Source organism: Notamacropus eugenii, chromosome 2, assembly GCF_028372415.1.
Source record: "Notamacropus eugenii isolate mMacEug1 chromosome 2, mMacEug1.pri_v2, whole genome shotgun sequence".
Lineage (NCBI taxonomy): Eukaryota > Metazoa > Chordata > Mammalia > Diprotodontia > Macropodidae > Notamacropus > Notamacropus eugenii.
The window spans coordinates 23,601,482-23,619,026 of record NC_092873.1 but is presented as its reverse complement, the minus strand read 5'-3'; the positions used below and the strand labels follow the sequence as shown (position 1 = coordinate 23,619,026).

General features: G+C 39.3%; 1 protein-coding gene across 1 annotated transcript; it reads left to right on the top strand.

Moving 5' to 3' along the window:
- Positions 1-2,299: 2,299 nt before the first annotated feature.
- LOC140522526 (mas-related G-protein coupled receptor member X4-like) lies at positions 2,300-3,148 on the top strand. Its single transcript, XM_072637939.1, has one exon. It carries the CDS (start codon positions 2,300-2,302, stop codon positions 3,146-3,148), a length of 849 nt encoding a protein of 282 aa, XP_072494040.1.
- Positions 3,149-17,545: the final 14,397 nt, after the last annotated feature.

Here is a 17,545-nt window from a genome sequence, read left to right as displayed (position 1 = left end):
TTTATAGATGAACCTTTGATACCACAAAGAAGGAAAAGAATTATCTCTGAATTAAAAAAAAGATAGCTAACATATGAGAGTGAAGACACAACTTTAAGATAGGACGTGGCAGTTTACGACAAAAAAATGAGCACTACTCTAAGTTTGAAATGCATATACAGACAGACATATAAATATGTGTGTGTGTGTGTGTGTGTGTGTGTGTGTAATTAACTTGGGGAAAAATTCACCTTCACTTGTGTGAGAATATTATATTGGCATTGTTTTAAAAATAGTAAGATAATGCTTTAATTTTCATACATTGGAGAATTAGATATATAAACATATTTTTAGGGATTCCAAAGTTACTATAGCACATTGGATATTGCAGATCTGGAAAGAATTATGATAAGGTCACCTGCACAGGAACATTTCATGAATAATGAACGCAAAAGTGAAAACAATGAGAAACCAAGTTATGATTTTGAGACATAGGATTTCCCAAGGACTATTGATTAGATAGTGGAAATTTTTGGAGTTGCAGCTCTTTAAAGGAAAGATGAGTCACTGAAAGTTTCAAGGGTCTTCTTTAAGTAATTGAAGTATGAGAACTTGAGAGATGAAAAACTGATAGAAGAATTGGGGCTTGCAGCTGTCAAAATCTGATCTATGGGAGCTCTGGGACTTAGGAATTGGGAGCTGGGAGAAGGCTTCAACTGAGTGACTTCTGATGGGTCCAAGAGAACATAGATTTCACTGTGCAAGGCTTCATTGACAGCTAGTATAGGTCAATCACCTACAATTAAGAGGGTAGCTTTTCATCTAAGTCTGTTGCTCTTGACTGCCACCTCTGTCTTAAGGAGGAAAAACAGACAGGGCTTCCGAGCAGATTTCTAATTCTGGAGAGGAGGACTGGGTGTGTCTGCCCGGCTCAAAGGTCACCTGGATTGTATAGCTGTGAGATACATTCTGACTGAGCAACAGACTGCATTTTAATGGAGGAGACAGCCCACATAGGAGTGATCACTAGAAGGGACAGTTTGAACCTAAAAGTTAGTGGGAAGGCAGGTACCATCTGTAGAAAGCTAGAACTTTACGGGACTCTCCATTCTCCTGCCCTGACAACTTCTGGGGCTCCACCCCTTCTGTGCCACCTTTCCATCCACACACAGATACCTGAAATCCTGGGACAAATCCCCTGGAGAGGTGGCACAGACACCTGCGGACAATGACAATGAGCAGGTGTAGATCTCCAGTAAATGAACAGAACCACATGATTATACCCAGACTCTGAGGGTTTGAGGCTTACATCTTTTGAGATGAAATGAAATTTCTTTGGTCATCTCTGCAGCTCCTGGGCTGCCATTTGACTTGATTTGCCTCTCTACAGCCAACCATTGACAATATAATGTGTGACAGTTTCACAACCAATCACTTTTAAGCCTTTGTATTATACTTTTCTGTATTAAATATAACTGCTAATTAGAGCAAAGTGAGAGAACCAGGAAAGACAGCTTAAAAAGTTCACTGTCTCCCACTGCACATGGTGCCATTTCCAGTCACCCTGATCTATATCTTGCCCCTAGACTCATCTGACTCTGGAGGATAAAATAAGGCTGGGATTATGCACAGCCCTCACTTACATGTCATGACATCACCTTTCTGATGACATGGTCTCCTTTGAGAATGAACAACAAACCACAATTACTAACAACAACAAAAAAGAATTAGAACACTAATATACTAAAATAAATGCATAAACACTAAAATAGGCTAATTAACATCTAAACCTGGGCCATTTTCTTTCTAATAACATCATGACATAAGATAATATTGAACATCTGCAGTGTGTTAATCACTTCACAAATATTATCACATTTCACCCTCAGGAGAACTCCATAAGGTAGCTGCTCTTATCAGCCCCATTTTACATTTGGAGAAGCCGAGGCAGACAGATGTTAAGTGAGTTGTCCACGACTACACAGATAGAAAGTGTTTGAGGCTAGATTCATGTCTTACTCTAGCTCAGCTCTCTGGGCACTGTGGCGCCACCTAGCTACTCCCAAGAGAGAGGGAGTGGGTAAGAGGAGAATCTCACTCATTATTTCTCTAGAAAAGATCCTGATGCTCTTCCTTGTCTCTGTGTCCCCAGGGAGTCTGAGAGGAGCCTGGCTTCGCGAGGCTGGGACCCACCACCATGGTTGTGTCCCCCACAGCTGGGGAGCGGGAATACGTTTACGACAACACAACGGAAAGAAGCGAAAGTGGGAGTTCAGATCCTTGGACTGAGGCACCTGCAAGATTTTATTTAAGTGACTGGATGGAGATTCTCTCTCTGGTCATTGTCCTGGTTGGGCTGGTGGGGAACAGCATGGTCCTGTGGCTCCTGGGCTTCCGAATCCCGAGGAACCCTTTCTCTGTGTATATCCTCAACCTGGCCGAGGCTGACGTCCTCTTCCTTTGCAACTTTTTTTTCCTGCTTATACCCAGATCTGTTGGATATTATATTCATGCTGACATTTACTACGTTCTGATGAATGCCACATTCTTTTTCTATTGTGTGGGCCTGAGCCTCCTGGCTGCGATCAGCACAGGGCACTGTCTAGCCATCCTCTTCCCCGACTGGCATCTTCATCACCACCCCAAGAACACATCTATCATTGTTTGCCTTGTTCTATGGGCTCTACCTGGCCTGTTCTGGGGTTTAGATTTTGTACTTTGTGATTGTGTAAGGAGTCGATTTTTCTGTCTCAAATTCTGCTGCTTACCAGTGGTGTGGTTAGTCCACTTCACCCCAGTGATGTGCGTGTCCAGCCTGACTCTGCTGCTGAGGGTCCAGTGCAACTCCCAGAGCCGGCAGCCCCCCAGGCTCTACCTACTCGTCCTGCTCATCGTCTTCATGTTACTGCTCTGTGGCCTGCCCAGGGGAATCCAAGATGGAATATTGGATTTTCCCTCAGATTTCATGCCTCATTGGCTCCCTACACTTCTGGTCTGCCTGAATAGCAGCACGCACCCCTTCATTTACTTCCTGCTGGGCAGTCGGAGGAGTGAAAGAGGGAGGGAGCCCCTCAGGGTGATCCTGCAGAGGGCCCTGGCTGATGAGCAGGAGTTGGAGGATGAGAGAAGAGACTCCTCCCTTACCAACACCCAGGAGACGCCATTGTAATGCTAAGAAGATGCCCGGGTACAGGAGACCATGAAATGAGCTCTCTTCCTCAGCTATAGCTCGACTCCCACCTTCCCATAAGGGGAGCCAGGATTCCCCCCATGTCTTCTGCTGGTGCCCAGGGTTTAAACTCTAAGTAATGACTGAGTATTTCTGAAATGCCTAATGTATGCCAGGCATTGTGCTAAGCACTTTATATATACATACATATATATATATATGTATATATATCATTTAATTCCCAAAATATCCTTGAGAGATAAATGCTCTCATGACCCCCATTTTACAGTGGAGGAAACTGAGGATGGCAGAGATTGACTGACTGGCCCTGGGTCTGAAAACTAGTAAGTGGGAAAGGGGAAGAGCCAAGATGGCAGAGTAGAAAGATACATATTTGCTAGCTCCAAACCTACAGCCCATAAATTACCTGTAAAGAAGAACTCCCAACAAATTCTGGAGCAGCAGAAGCCACAGAACAACTGGGTGGAGGAGATTTCTGTTCCAGAGAGCCCTGAAAAACTGACCCCAAAGGTCCGTCGAGCCCCGGACCCGGAGCAGAGCCCAGCCCTGCCTTGGCCCCACGGCACTGAGAGGAGCAGATCTGAGCAGGCTTCAGGGATGGAATCTCCAGCAGCCACGAAGGTCCCTCCACCCACAGGTGACAAAGGTCAGTGAGAGAGTCTTTTTGGGTGGCCGAGAGGGGAGTTCGGTGTTCCCATAACTCAGGCCCCCTCGGGAGGCAGAGGCAGAGGCAGTAGCAGACAAGGGCTCTCAAAGCAGGCAGGACCTCAGATCCATTGTCGAAGGTCTCTGCATAAACCCCCTGAGGGAACTGAGCCCGGATGGCAGCCTTGCCCCACCCCCCAGCACCTGAACTTAATCTCAACTGAATAGCAGCCCTGCCCCCACCCAAAACCCTGAGGTTGGGAAGCAGCATTTGAATCTCAGACCCCAAGCTCTGGCTGGGCAGATCTGGAGACAAAGTGGGTGTGAAGAGGAAGCTCAGAAGTCAAGTCACTGGCTGGGAAAATGCCCAGAAAAGGGAAAAAAAAACAAGACCGTAGAAGATTGCTTTCTGGGTGAACAGATATCTCCTCCCTTCCTTTCGGATGAGGAAGAACAATGCTTACCATCTGGGAAAGACATAAACGTCAAAGCTTCTGTATCCCAAACAGACAAAATAAATATTCCATGGGCTCAGGCCATGGAAGAGCTCAAAAAGGATTTTGAAAATCAAGTTAGAGAGGTGGAGGAAAAACTGGGAAGAAAAATGAGAGAGATGCAAGAAAAGCATGAAAAGCAGGTCAACACCTTGCTAAAGGAGACCCAAAAAAAATGCTGAAGAAAATAACACCTTGAAAAATAGGCTAACTCAATTGGCAAAAGAGGTTCCAAAATCCAATGAGGAGAAGAATGCTTTAAAAAGCAGATTTGTCAAATGGAAAAGGAGGTTCAAAAGCTCACTGAAGAAAATAGTTCTTTCAAAATCAGAATGGAACAGATAAAGGCTAATGATTTTATGAGAAACCAAGAAATCACAAAACAAAACCAAAAGAATGAAAAAATGGAAGATAATGTGAAATATCTCATTGGAAAAACAACTGACCTGGAAAATAGATCCAGGAGAGATAATTTAAAAATTATGGGACTACCTGAAAGCCATGATCAAAAAAAGAGCCTACACATCATCTTTCATGAAATTATCAAGGAAAACTGCCCTGATATTCTAGAACCAGAGGGCAAAATAAGTATTCAGGGAATCTGCTGATCACCACCTGAAATAGATCCAAAAAGAGAAACCCCTAGGAACATTGTGGCCAAATTCCAGAGTTCCCTGGTCAAGGAGAAAATATTGCAAGCAGCTAGAAAGAAACAATTCAAGTATTGTGGGAATATAATCAGGGTAACACAAGACCTATCAGCTTCTACACTAAGGGATGGAAGGGCGTGGATTATGATATTCCAGAAGTCAAAGGAACTAGGACTAAAACGAAGAATCACCTACCCAGCAAAACTGAATATAATACTTCAGGGGAAAAAATGGTCTTTCAATGAAATAGAGGACTTTCAAGCATTCTTGATGAAAAGACCAGAGCTGAAAAGAAAATTTGACTTTCAAACACAAGAATGAAGAGAAGTATGAAAAGGTTAACAGCAAAGAGAAGTCATAAGGGACTTACTAAAGTTAAACTGTTTACATTCCTACATGGAAAAACAATACTTGTAACTCTTGAAACTTTTCAGTATCTGGGTAGTGGGTGGGATTACACACACACACACACACACACACACACACACACACACATACACAGAGACAGAGACAGAGACAGAGAGACAGAGAACACAGAGTGAATTGAATAGGATGGGATCATATCTTTAAAAAATGAAATTAAGTGGTGAGAGAGAAATATATTGGGAGGAGAAAGGGAGAAATTGAATGGGGCAAATTATCTCTCATAAAAGAGGCAAGCATAAGACTTTTTAGTGGAGGGAAAAAGAGGGGAAGTGAGAGAAAAACATGAAGTTTACTCTCATCACATTTCACTAAAGGAAGGAATAAAATGCACACTCATTTTGGTATGAAAACCTATCTTACAAGACAGGAAAGTGGGGGAGAAGGGGATAAGCAGGGTGGGGGGAGAGGATGGAAGGGAGGTCAATGGAAGGAGGGAGCAATTTGAAGTCAACACTCTTGGGGAGGGACAAGATCAAAAGAGAGAATAGAAGCAATGGGGGACAGGATAGGATGGAGGGAAATATAGTTAGTCTTACACAACATGACTATTATAGAAGTCCTTTCCAAAACTACACAGATATGGCCTATATTGAGTTGCTTGCCTTCCAAAGGGAATGGGTGGGGAGGGAGGGATGAAGAGAAGTTGGAACTCAAAGTTTTAGGAACAACTGTTGAGTACTGTTCTTGCTACTAGGAAATAAGAAATACAGGTAATGGGGTATAGAAAGTTATCTGGCCCTACAGGACAAAAGAGAAAATGGGGACAAGGGAAGGGAGGGATGATAGAAGAGAGGGCAGATTGGTGATAGGGGCAATTAGAATGCTCCGTTGTTTTGGGGTGGGGGAGGGGACAAATGGGGAGAAAATTTGGAACCCAAAATTTTGTGAAAATGAATGTTAAAAATTAAATAAACAAATTAATTTTAAAAAAATAAAAAGAAAACTAATAAGTGACTCAGTCTTCATTTGAGCTCTTGTATTCTTGACTCCAGGCCCCACACTCTGTGAACTCCGGGGCACCCTAGTTAGCTGGTGGCTTCAGGATTTTACTGTACTTGGAATAAGGTCCAGAATCTCATGTGTCATGTGGAGTGAGGCCACTCCAACACTGCCCCTGTCCTTGAGAGGGAAACCCTCTAAGAAGAAAGAGACCATCTAAGACACCCTAGTCTCCCTGACCTCTCCTTAGCAATCTCTATAAATGAAGACATAGAGTCAGGACTCCTTAAGGCTTCATGGGCCATGCTGTGCTATCTTGTCTTCTCTCAGACTTCATCCACAACGTTTCCTCAGGCTTCAACCTGCTCCCTCCGCGGAGATCAGAGGAGACGTCAGCTCAGCAGTGCCCTTTCCTCCAATTCCCACTCCTCCATTTCTTTCCCTCCTCCCACTGGCATTACAGGAGCTGAACTGATATCTTTCTACCTCTAAAGTTCAAAGCATGGGCTCAGCATCCTCTTTTGTTTTCATTCTTCTTCTCCAGGGCTCAGTCTCTATTAATCTTTGTGTTTCTCTTTCTCTGATACTCTCTCTATTCTAGTCTCTCTTTTACACTGCATGACCTACTTCTTGATGAGGTCCCTGTGTGGAGGAAGGTATTTTAGGGTTTTTTTGAGGCTTAGGCAGGGGAAGATGACACACTCTCACACACACACATACACCTGTCACACAACATGTATGCTCTTTGCACACATGTGCATGCACTCACACACACACACACACACACACACACACACACACACCACTGAATCACAATTTTGTCTGGAATTTACGGACTGTGACTGATCCCCCAGGCTTCTTTTGAATCCTTCAGTAACACCTCACTCTCTCCTCAGGTTTTTTCTGCTCACATCTTTTACCTAGTCTAGGCATAAAGGGATAATGGAGCATGCTCAACTCTTCTTGTCATTTCTTATGTGCTGGACTTCAACAAGAAAGGGAGTGTCATGGGGTGTTCATGGCTTAAATAATAACTAATTCAAACTTGGGAGGGGTGAAGATAAAAGTTTATTAATGCCACTGCAGTGGCAGGTGCCTCATAAAATAGACACACCCTCCAATAACAAAAGTAAGTCTTAAAAACCTATGCCCAACCACAAAGTCCCTCCCCTGTCTCCCAATTAGCTGGGTAATACAGGGTGCACAACTTTCCAATACGTCTACTTTATATGTTTCTCCCTCACACTACATGCATTGTATGACCATTCAAACTAATCTTTAGGTCTCCCAGAGGAGGAGAAGTTAATATTCATATGCTTATTATGCATGAGCATTCCAAGCAAGACTTACCTTTTACTCTACTTAGTTGACTTGTAGTCTCAAAATAAGGTTAAATCCAGCTGGATCCTTGCTTTGCCTGTTATCTTCCGTGTGAGACATAACTCCTTCATTGTGTCTCCCTTCTTATGATTGTTATTCTGAATTTATGGAAAGAAATTTCTCTATTTTATATCTCAGTTTCTTTCTTCTTCTGCTAGAAGATAATCTAGTAGTAATCTGTGTTATTAGTGTCTTCTGCAATCAATTTATTTTTCTGCGTCTGCTGCAAGTCAAAAAACTTTCTGGTATATATGAATCCCCTAGATTTCATAAATCATATATCACATAATTGCATAAGTCATACATTACATAATTTATTTGGAAACAAAAGTTCCTCACAAATGGCACCCAACTTTCCTTGGCCATATCACCTTAATCACTAATACTGATTGACTGTGCCCACAGCTCCTCCCACAGTTGGTGATATGATTGACACATTTCTGGATATAACCAAGCCCCCAACCCTGGAAACCTTTGGATACCTTTCTCTAAAATTGGAAACAAGGAAGGGAACAAGTGTTCATATAGTGCCCACAATGTGCCAGGCACTGTGCTAAGGACCTTACATATATGATCATATTGGATCTTCCCAATAACCTTGCAAGGTCAGTTCTGTTATTAGCCCCATTTTACAATTGAAGAAATTGAAGAAAGTAGAGTTTAAGTGATTAGTTCTAAGGTCTTTCTGATGCTAGGCACAACACTGCATCATTCACCTAGCTGCTAATACTTCACACTTTCTGGTCATTTGAAAAGGGATTCCCTTCCCCGTACATTCTCCACTAAGCCACTAATTAAGGAGACATTTTAATCACAGAATTATAAACATAATGCAAGACCCTATTTGATTAGTGCTGTTCAGAGACAAAATTCCTATTGCTCAGTTTGGGCCAGACTGCCAGACATGTACTGACAAAGACTCAAATGAGGATAATACCTGTGAAACAATTAGAGCAGTGCTTGGAATGTCATTGACCTTTAATAAATTCTTCTTCTTCACCATTCCTCCAACTTCCAGGAATATAAAGAAAGTAAGACCTTTTTCTGGGATGTGAGAGGGGACCTGTGACTGAATTTGTAGTTTTATTTACCTTGAATCAGCAAGCAGCCTGCTAATTTTTATATTGACCAAGTCTCCTGTCTTTGACTCTGTCCATAATATTCCAGCCTGACCCTGAGGGGACTGGAGACTATTATTTCCTCTCCTGCTTGTGGACCAAGAATGTGAGAAGTCCATGCACTCTGTTCACACAGAGACCTTTGGTCTTAGGACCCCTGTCAAGTAGAATCCACTGAAATATTCTATGAAAAATTGAAAGATTTCCATACTTAGAATTACCACTAAGGATTCTTTTTGTATTGTCATGTCATTATTAATCAATGTCGTATTGTGGAGCTCATGACAGTACTGATACTCTGAATGTGTTTCTGTTCATACTAGATTAGAATCTTAGTTCTAGAATGAAGAATTCCTCAGTTCCTATGCCCAGATAGTAATCAAACTATACATCCCCTTTGATCCAGCACTATCACTACTAGGTCTGTATCCCAAAGAGATCATAGAAAAGGGAGAAGGATCCATATGAGCAAAAATATTTTTAGCTGTTCTTTTTGTGGTGACAAAAAATTGGAAGTCAAAGATTACCCATCAGTTGGGGAATGACTGAACAAGCTGTGATGCATAAGTTTAATGGGACACTGTTGTGCTACAAGAAATGATGAGTGGTCAGATTTCAGAGAAATCTGGAAAAACTTACATGCAGTGATGCAAGTGAAGTGAGCCAAAGCAGAAGAACATTGTATACTGTAACAGCATCATTGTAAGATGATCAGGTATTACTGACTTCTCTTTTCTCAGCAATACAACAATCCAAGACAGTCTAAAAGAATCATGATGGAAAATGCTCTCTATATCCAGAGAAAGAATTGATTGATTCTGAATTCAAATCAAAACATAATATTTTCACTTTTTCCCTTTTTGATCTATTTCTTTTTTCATAACATGACTAATATGGAAATGTTTTATGTGATTGCATATAACCTATATTAAATTGATTACTTTTGGGGGGATGAGGGAAAGACAGAGATTTGGAACTCAAAATTTTATACAAAAAATAAATGCTAAAAATTTCCTGTACATACAATCGGAAAAAATAAAATGAAATACTATTTAAAATAAAAAAAAAAAAAAGAATACTAAAAAAAGAAGCCCCCTGTTTCTATTTTGTAATGGACTTCATTCAACTTCTCTCTCTCCTTCCTTCTGTCCCTTTGCCTTTGTAGGCAACTCTCACCTCAGACACTTGATATTCACTAGCTGTGTGACGTTGGGCAAGTCATTTAACCTCACTTCCCTCATTCTGGGCCATCTCCAGTCATCCTGATGAATATCTGGTCACTGGATTCAGATGACTCTGGAAGAGAAGTGAGGCTAGTGACCTGCACAGACCTCCCTCATTCAAAACAAAGTCAAGTGCAAGTCATATCATTATTTCTCTGATGGCATAGTCTTTTTCGGCAATGAAGGACAAACACACACTTTTGTAGGCACACTCCATTCTTACTCAAAAAGTCAACAAAAAAGTAATTTCGTAATTGAACCAGAAGATAAGAGGATTCAGTTAAGAAATATGCTCTGAAGGGGGGGGGCAGATAAATTTCCTGCCTCTATCATCTACATCTGGAAGCAGCCATATTCAGCCTCTGCATGAGTTGTTTCAAGGTTCGGCAGTTCCCTCGTTCCATCTAGATCTTAGATTTTTCCCATCTAAGATATGTGGAAAATTCACAGAGACTTAGAGAAGCTACATTAATTGCCCAGTATCTCACAGTTAGTAAAAAGCAGAAGTCGAACTCAGATTTTCCTGACTTAAAGTCCAGGAAACTATTCACTATATCAGGGTCCCTCACATAATCTAAAGTAATCAATCATTGGGGCTGAGACATGTGTAGAAAGGTAAGGTTTGACTAAACTGATGGGATTGTTCCTGGACCAAAGAAAAGAATTATTTAATTAAATACTTCTCAAATTCCTGTGAAAAATTCTTCACAATATATTTTTTTTCACTTTGGAATTCCAAATTCTCTCTGTCTCTCCCATTCTTTTCCCTCCTTGAAAAGGCAAGCAATTTGACATTGATGATATGTATGACATCATGCAAAACATATTTTCATATTTTCAATGTTTCAAAAAATAAAAAAGTAATAAAAATAAGAAAAATTTAAGAAGAGGATGCTTTGATCTGCACTCAGAGTCCATCAGGTTTCTCTGATAGTGTTTTACTTCTTAAGGGCTTCGAATATCTTAGATAGTTTTCTTGAGTATTGTAGTTAAGTCTTTTATACTTGAACATCCTAACAATATTGCTGGTACTGTGTACAATGTTCTCCTGCTTCTGTTTACTTCACTTGGGAAAAGTTCAGATAAACCTTCTCATGTTTTTTTCTGAAACCCTCCTGCTCTGCTCTTCATTTCTTATTGTGATTCAGTCACTTTTCAGACACATTTGACTTTGTAAACCCGTTTGGGGTTTTCTTGGCAAATGTACTGCAATAGTTGCCAATTTCCTTCTCCAACTGATTTTACAACTTAGGAAACTGAGGCAAAGAGGGTTAAGGGACTTGCTGAGGGTCACACAGCTAGTGAATGTCTGAGACCAGATCTGAACTCAGAAAGAGGAGTCCTCCTGTGGTTAGACCCCAGAAGTCTATGCACTGAATTATCTAGTTTCTTTTATCTGTTATCCCTTTTATCATCCCCACTCTCATCCTTGTCGCCTCTTACTTCCCTGTTGGGTAAAATAGATTTCTATTATTAATTTAAGTTTATATCCATATCAATATTTCTATTTCAGTGTATCTGTCTATCTATATTTCCTTTTCAAATCAATTTAGATGACAGTGATGTTCAATAATTGACTCTCCCTACATTTTCCCTCCACCATAAATGTTCTTTCTTGCTTGGCTCTTATATGTGAAATAATTTTCTCTCCTCTTACTCTCCTTTCACCATTCTCTCAGAGCATCCATCTTTTTGACTATCCATTTTAAAAAAATCTCAAAGTAGTTGACTCCCTCCCATAGTCTTTTCATACGTAGACTTCTCCTAACTGCTCTAGCAATGGTTAAATTCTTAGAAGACACACAAGATACCTTCACATACAGAAAGGCAAACTGCTCAACATTACTGAATTCATTATCATTTCCTCCTTCATGTTTACCTTGTTTAAAAGGAAGTCATTTCTTTCTTTCTGTATGTAGGTTCTCCAAGATCAAGATGATTCTTGACTAACTAATGCATCTAGAAACTCCAGCCCCGTTGTTCTGCAGAAATATTGCCAAATAAGCTAATAATGAAGTTGTATATCAAAGTCCTTCCAAATTAGGAAAACTTGAATCTTAAAACAAGTTTTCTCTGCCATGTACAGGGTGTATCACCCTGATCAAATCTCTTGAGGTCTCACTGTTCTAGGTAGCTTTCTTTTTTTTTTTTCCTCATGTTTAGTTCTTAGGTTTCATTTGATTCTTGAATGTAAATGTCAAATTTTCTAATCAGTTCTAGTCTTTTTATGAAATGCTTGAAGCTCTTCTATTCCATTGAATACCCCTTTTGCACTTGAGGGATTGTATTCATTTTTTCTGGGTAAGTTATTCTTGGTTGTAAAGCCAGAATATCACATTCCAAATCCTCTGCTCCTTTGATATGTAGCTGCTAAATCTTGTGAGATCCTGACTGTGGCTCTACAGTATTTGAATTGTTTCTTACTGCATATCGCAGTGTTTTCTCTTTGATCTGGGAGCTCTGGAATAAAATATTCCCGGAAACTTTCATTTTTGTATTTCTTTTAGGTAGTGATTGGTAGATATTTTATATTTTTGTTTTTCACTGTGGTTCTAATGTATTAGGGCAGTTTTCTTGATAATTTCTTGAAATATTATATCTAGGCTCTTTTTTGTCACAGTTGACAGGGAATACAATAATTTTAAGTGATCTTTTCTTGACCTATTTTCCACATTAATTATTTTTGGACAATTCTGTTTTTTAAGGTATTATTCTCTTTAGCATTTTGGGTGTCTCTTTTACTAAGTTGTCAATTGTGTTGGTGTGTATGGGCTGTTCAGAGAGGACTAACACCTCTGTTGTGATGGCTTACTGAGTCCTTTTCAGGGTTGCTTTTCACCTAAATCTTGCCTGTGGATAAAGAAAAAGTTATAGAGTTTGCAGTGGCCAAACCCCAGTAAAATCATCTTGGCCATCCAGTTAAACCAAGCTGAGGATAACCAACAGGTCTCAAACCCTTTGATGAGGCAGGTTTATGTTTATCCCAAGCAGGTGAAGTATTCCCCCAGTGGAATGGGTAAATGAGAACAATTTATTCCAGTGGCCATGAAGGGAACTGAAGTAGGTGCTGTGGAGAACTTAAAACTTGGTCATAAATCAAAGATACCAAGGTCCTCCACTGCATCTGGGTCATTGCCAGTCATCCGAACTTTTATCTGGCCATTGGATTCCAATGAATCTGGAAGAGAACGTAAAGCTAAAGACTTTGTGCAACTGCTTCACTTAAAACTAATGTATGAGTCACAACATCACCCTACGATGCCATTCGTTCTCTTCAAAGCAAAGAATAAACAATTGTCTTTTCGTAATTTCCTTCTGTTGCTTTTATTATTTTAGAATTAGTTTTTCCTCTACATCTCTGATTTGATTTTGAACATCGCTTTTTACCTCTTCCAGAAAGTCTTCTTGGCCTATGTCCAATTCATATTTTTTTTTTCAACCTTTGTTTATAGCTGTTGTACCTTCACTGTCTTCCTCTGAGGTTTTGTTTTCATTTTACACTGTCACCATAGTAGACACGTAGGGTCAAATTCTTTTATTATTTCTACTGTTGCTGCTATTTGCTCATTTTATGCCTTTATTATTCTTGGAATTGTAAAGGTGTTCAAAGAACTCTACGACTTCTGGTGTAAGAACCACTGAGCCCTTTTAAAAATATATTTATTTATTTATTTTTAGGTTTCAACATTCTGTTCCACAAACTTTTGAGTTTTAAATTCGTTCCCTCCCCAAGAAAGCATGCAATCTGATATAGGCTCTCCATATACATTCATATGAAACATATTTTTACATTAGTGATTTGTTAAAAAAAATTTAGAACCAACGGAATGAACCACAAGAAAGAAGAAACAAAGCAAAGCAAAAAAGAGAGAGCAAATAGTCTGCTTGGATCTGTATTCAGATTCTGTAATTCTTTCTCTAGATGTGGATAGCATTTCCCATTATGAGCATTTTGGAATCTTAGAACCTTGCATTTAAGAGAGGAGCCACATCTATCAAAGTTAGTCATGGCAGAACGTGGCTGTAACTGCGTACAAGGTTGTCTTGATTCTGTTCCCCTCACTCCTATTGAGCCCTTTTTAGGGCTGCTTTCCACTTTTGGTGCTCGCTTGATTCACCCATCTCTCACCTGTGGCTCTAAGAGTCTGCACCATGCACATCAGCTACATCCTGGTGAACCATTTCAACTGATAGGCTAAATCAAACTGAGGGTAAAAAAGGGGTCACAAATCCACCAGTGAGGTTCATGGGTGTTTACTCCAGGCATGTGTAGATGTTTCCTGATGGAATGGTGAATGAGAACATTTTCTTCCAACATCCATGAAAGTGGCTAAAGCAAGTGTTGTGAAGCACTGAAAGCTTGATTAGACATCAAAGATGCCAAGGTCATCCATTATATCCATAGCCATTAGCAGTTATCTTGACGCTACTAGATTCTGACAGTTTTGGAAGAGAGTTTCAGGCCAATGATTTTCATAAAATTCTGCCCCACTCAAATTGAACTTATGCATGAGGCAAAAGACATCACCCATACTATTTTATCATTTCAACCTCTCTCAAATTCCTATGGAGACAGGCAAGTGATGAAGCAGCAGATGTGGATACAAATGATGACCATAGGATCATCTCACTGAACTGAAACAGCAGTGGGATTCAACAGTCCCTTGGGTATCTGAGAGGTGTTTTTGAAGGACTGCTTGCCTCCTGGCATAACGAAGGAACTAGAAAAGGAGCCCTCAAAATTTTCTGCTTTGCCCAAACCTGGTCAGCTTACCACAACAGATGGTGATCTCACCATTTGGTCAAAACAAAAAAAAGTAGAATAATGTTTGTGAAGATAATTCCACTCACCATCAGTATATAAAATGTGCAAGTGCTTATGAACAACATTATATCAAATAGACCTGGAAGACAAACAAATCTCATTGCAAGAGAACTTGTCCAATTCTAATTTGGGGGGAACTATTTTCCTCAGTGAAATTTTGTAAATCCATTTCCATTCAGCCAATTGTACTTTTTAGGCAATTGCTTTCATTGGTGAATTGTTGTTCATTTTTTATTCCTCATTTTTTTCTTCCTTTACACTCTTTTTCATGATTCTCTTGTATAATTCTCATTTAGTTGCCCAATTTTTGTTCTACTTCTTACATATGATTTTTCTAAAATACCTTTTGAGATATTCCAGAACTTTCTTGCTGGGTATGAGACCCATGCATATTTCTTTTTGAAGCTTCTCATGTAGGCTTTTTGACATTTATTCTCTTCTAAGTTTTGAGCTTCCTGTTGCCATACTAGTTTTCTATGGTCAGGATATCTTTCCCTTATTTTCCAACCTATTCCATGACTTTTAACGTTGAGTTCTGCTCCTGCCTTACAAGGGACAGTGTCTCAAACTTTTTCTCTTGGGGGTCAAGGTCTTGGTCACTGGTCTGCTGCAGTGGATTCTCTGGGCTTGGGTCCTCTCCTTCTGCCCTGGGGCTTCTGGGCCTGACTGCTTGCATGATGCTCTGGGGCCTTTGGGCTTGGCAACTTTCTGGGACCTCAAAACTTTCCTGCTGTGTTACTGCTCTGTTATTCTGGGGCCTACTCTAGTACTGAATTGACCCAGAATTATTGTCCTTCTTAAGTGTATTGATGATGAGGATCTCCAGTCTCAGTATTTTTTTCTTTGACCTCAGCAAGGTAAATCATGGTGGGAACATATGAATTGATGATGTTGGCATTGTGTTTCCTAAAAGTAGCAATCACAAGATAGTGAGCCTGTCATTCACCTCTTTCAGTTGGTATACATAGTGGTTTGGAAGTGTAATTGGTGGCTCCTAAAGTTCACTATTTGTGTTACTGAATTATAGTAAAATTCTGTTGTATAGTAAAAATTGAGTGACCACTCTAATCCAGAAATAATGTTAGAGAAGCAGTTTTTAATTGGAACTTTTTTGAAACTAAAAGATGTTGGGAAAATTGTGTAAAACCAGTTATGCTATTTTAAATTTTATCAGTCCTGCTAACCTTGTCTTTTAATGTTTTGTAACTGCCATTTAGAAAACAAGGTATTTTCACCTTTGTCTGTTAAAGAAGTTACAGCTAAAACAATTTGGCTATGATTTATAAAAGTTGTAAGATTGTTAACTAAGTTATTTGGAGTTACTATTTTAATCCTAAACCTAAAATTATTAATTGATTACTGTTTGTGGAAGGAAAGGAATTGAGCGAAAACTTTATTTAGATTGGTTCTGTCTATTCATAACAGTCCTCCTGTATGCTTGGAGTTTGGCAGGCATGGGGTCTGTGCCAATTCCCTTTATTTTGTAAAACTGCTAAGGTCCCTGGAAACCATCCATGTGGGCAAGTTCATCAGAGCTAGGAAAGAAACTTGTTTGGCTTATATAAATCATAAACAATGAATATCATTTGCTCAGAAGTTGTAATACATAGAAAGGATTTTTAATAATTGGCTTTTACATCAGAACAAGTTTTACATTTGAGAAGGAAAGATCTTAAATGGAATCATTTGTGTATGTGAGTCCTGGTAAATCTTTATTACTTATTGCAACTCCATGAGAATAGAAATAACCGTATCTGACTCTAAGCTGTGATTAGTGAAATTTGCTGTTTAAGGTAAAAGGCATTTGGGATCATAACTACTTTTGTTTTGAGTCTGAATTTGCATATAGTTATTTGCATTAAATCAGTATCTGAGAGAAATGCCATAAGCTACTCAGAGGGAATGTGATCCTATACTGTTAACAGGTGCAATTTTATCTGGAAAGGAAACACCGAGGGGACAATTCTAGACTCAATCTAGGATGGGATCCTCCTGGTCAATTTCCCTGTTGTGTTCTTTAAAAAAGGAATGTTTCCCACCTGACTATTCCTGAGTCTGGCTATAAAACAGATACTGCATGATTGGAGAATTTCACTCTTATTTGAATTCACACAGAGTAAAGGATGTTTTATCCTGTCATATTTGGTATGTCTTATGTCCCTACTTTTTCCTTCTGTAGTAAATTTCTGTGATCAATAGCAAATAACCAGCAAAACATATGAGCCCTATTGTGTAATCTTACTGTGGAATCTAATATTATTTTTATCTGAAATTAGAACATGTTCAGAATTTATGTAAACTACTTAAGACTCACTTTAAGATTGTCCCCATTGTTTAAAAGGATTTTAAAACAGTAGTGTTTTCTGTAATCAGTCTCTTGCTGTTACCAATGTGAGATTCCATTGCACCTTTTTGACTAAAGCATTTTGTGATATCTAGGAATTCTGTAATAATTAAGAATTTGGTTTGTTCTAATACTTTGGGAATTCATATTACTTAAGGACATTTTTATACCAACTATGTTTTTATGAATTTTAATTGTAAAAGGTTTACTATCATTTCAAAAGGTTTCAACTAATTTTCTTTATAAAAGGTTAGTGACTCTCTTAACATGAGGATAAATTTTCAACTGTTTTAAAAGAAAAAGAAATATTTTTACAAGAAATGTTTTCCAAA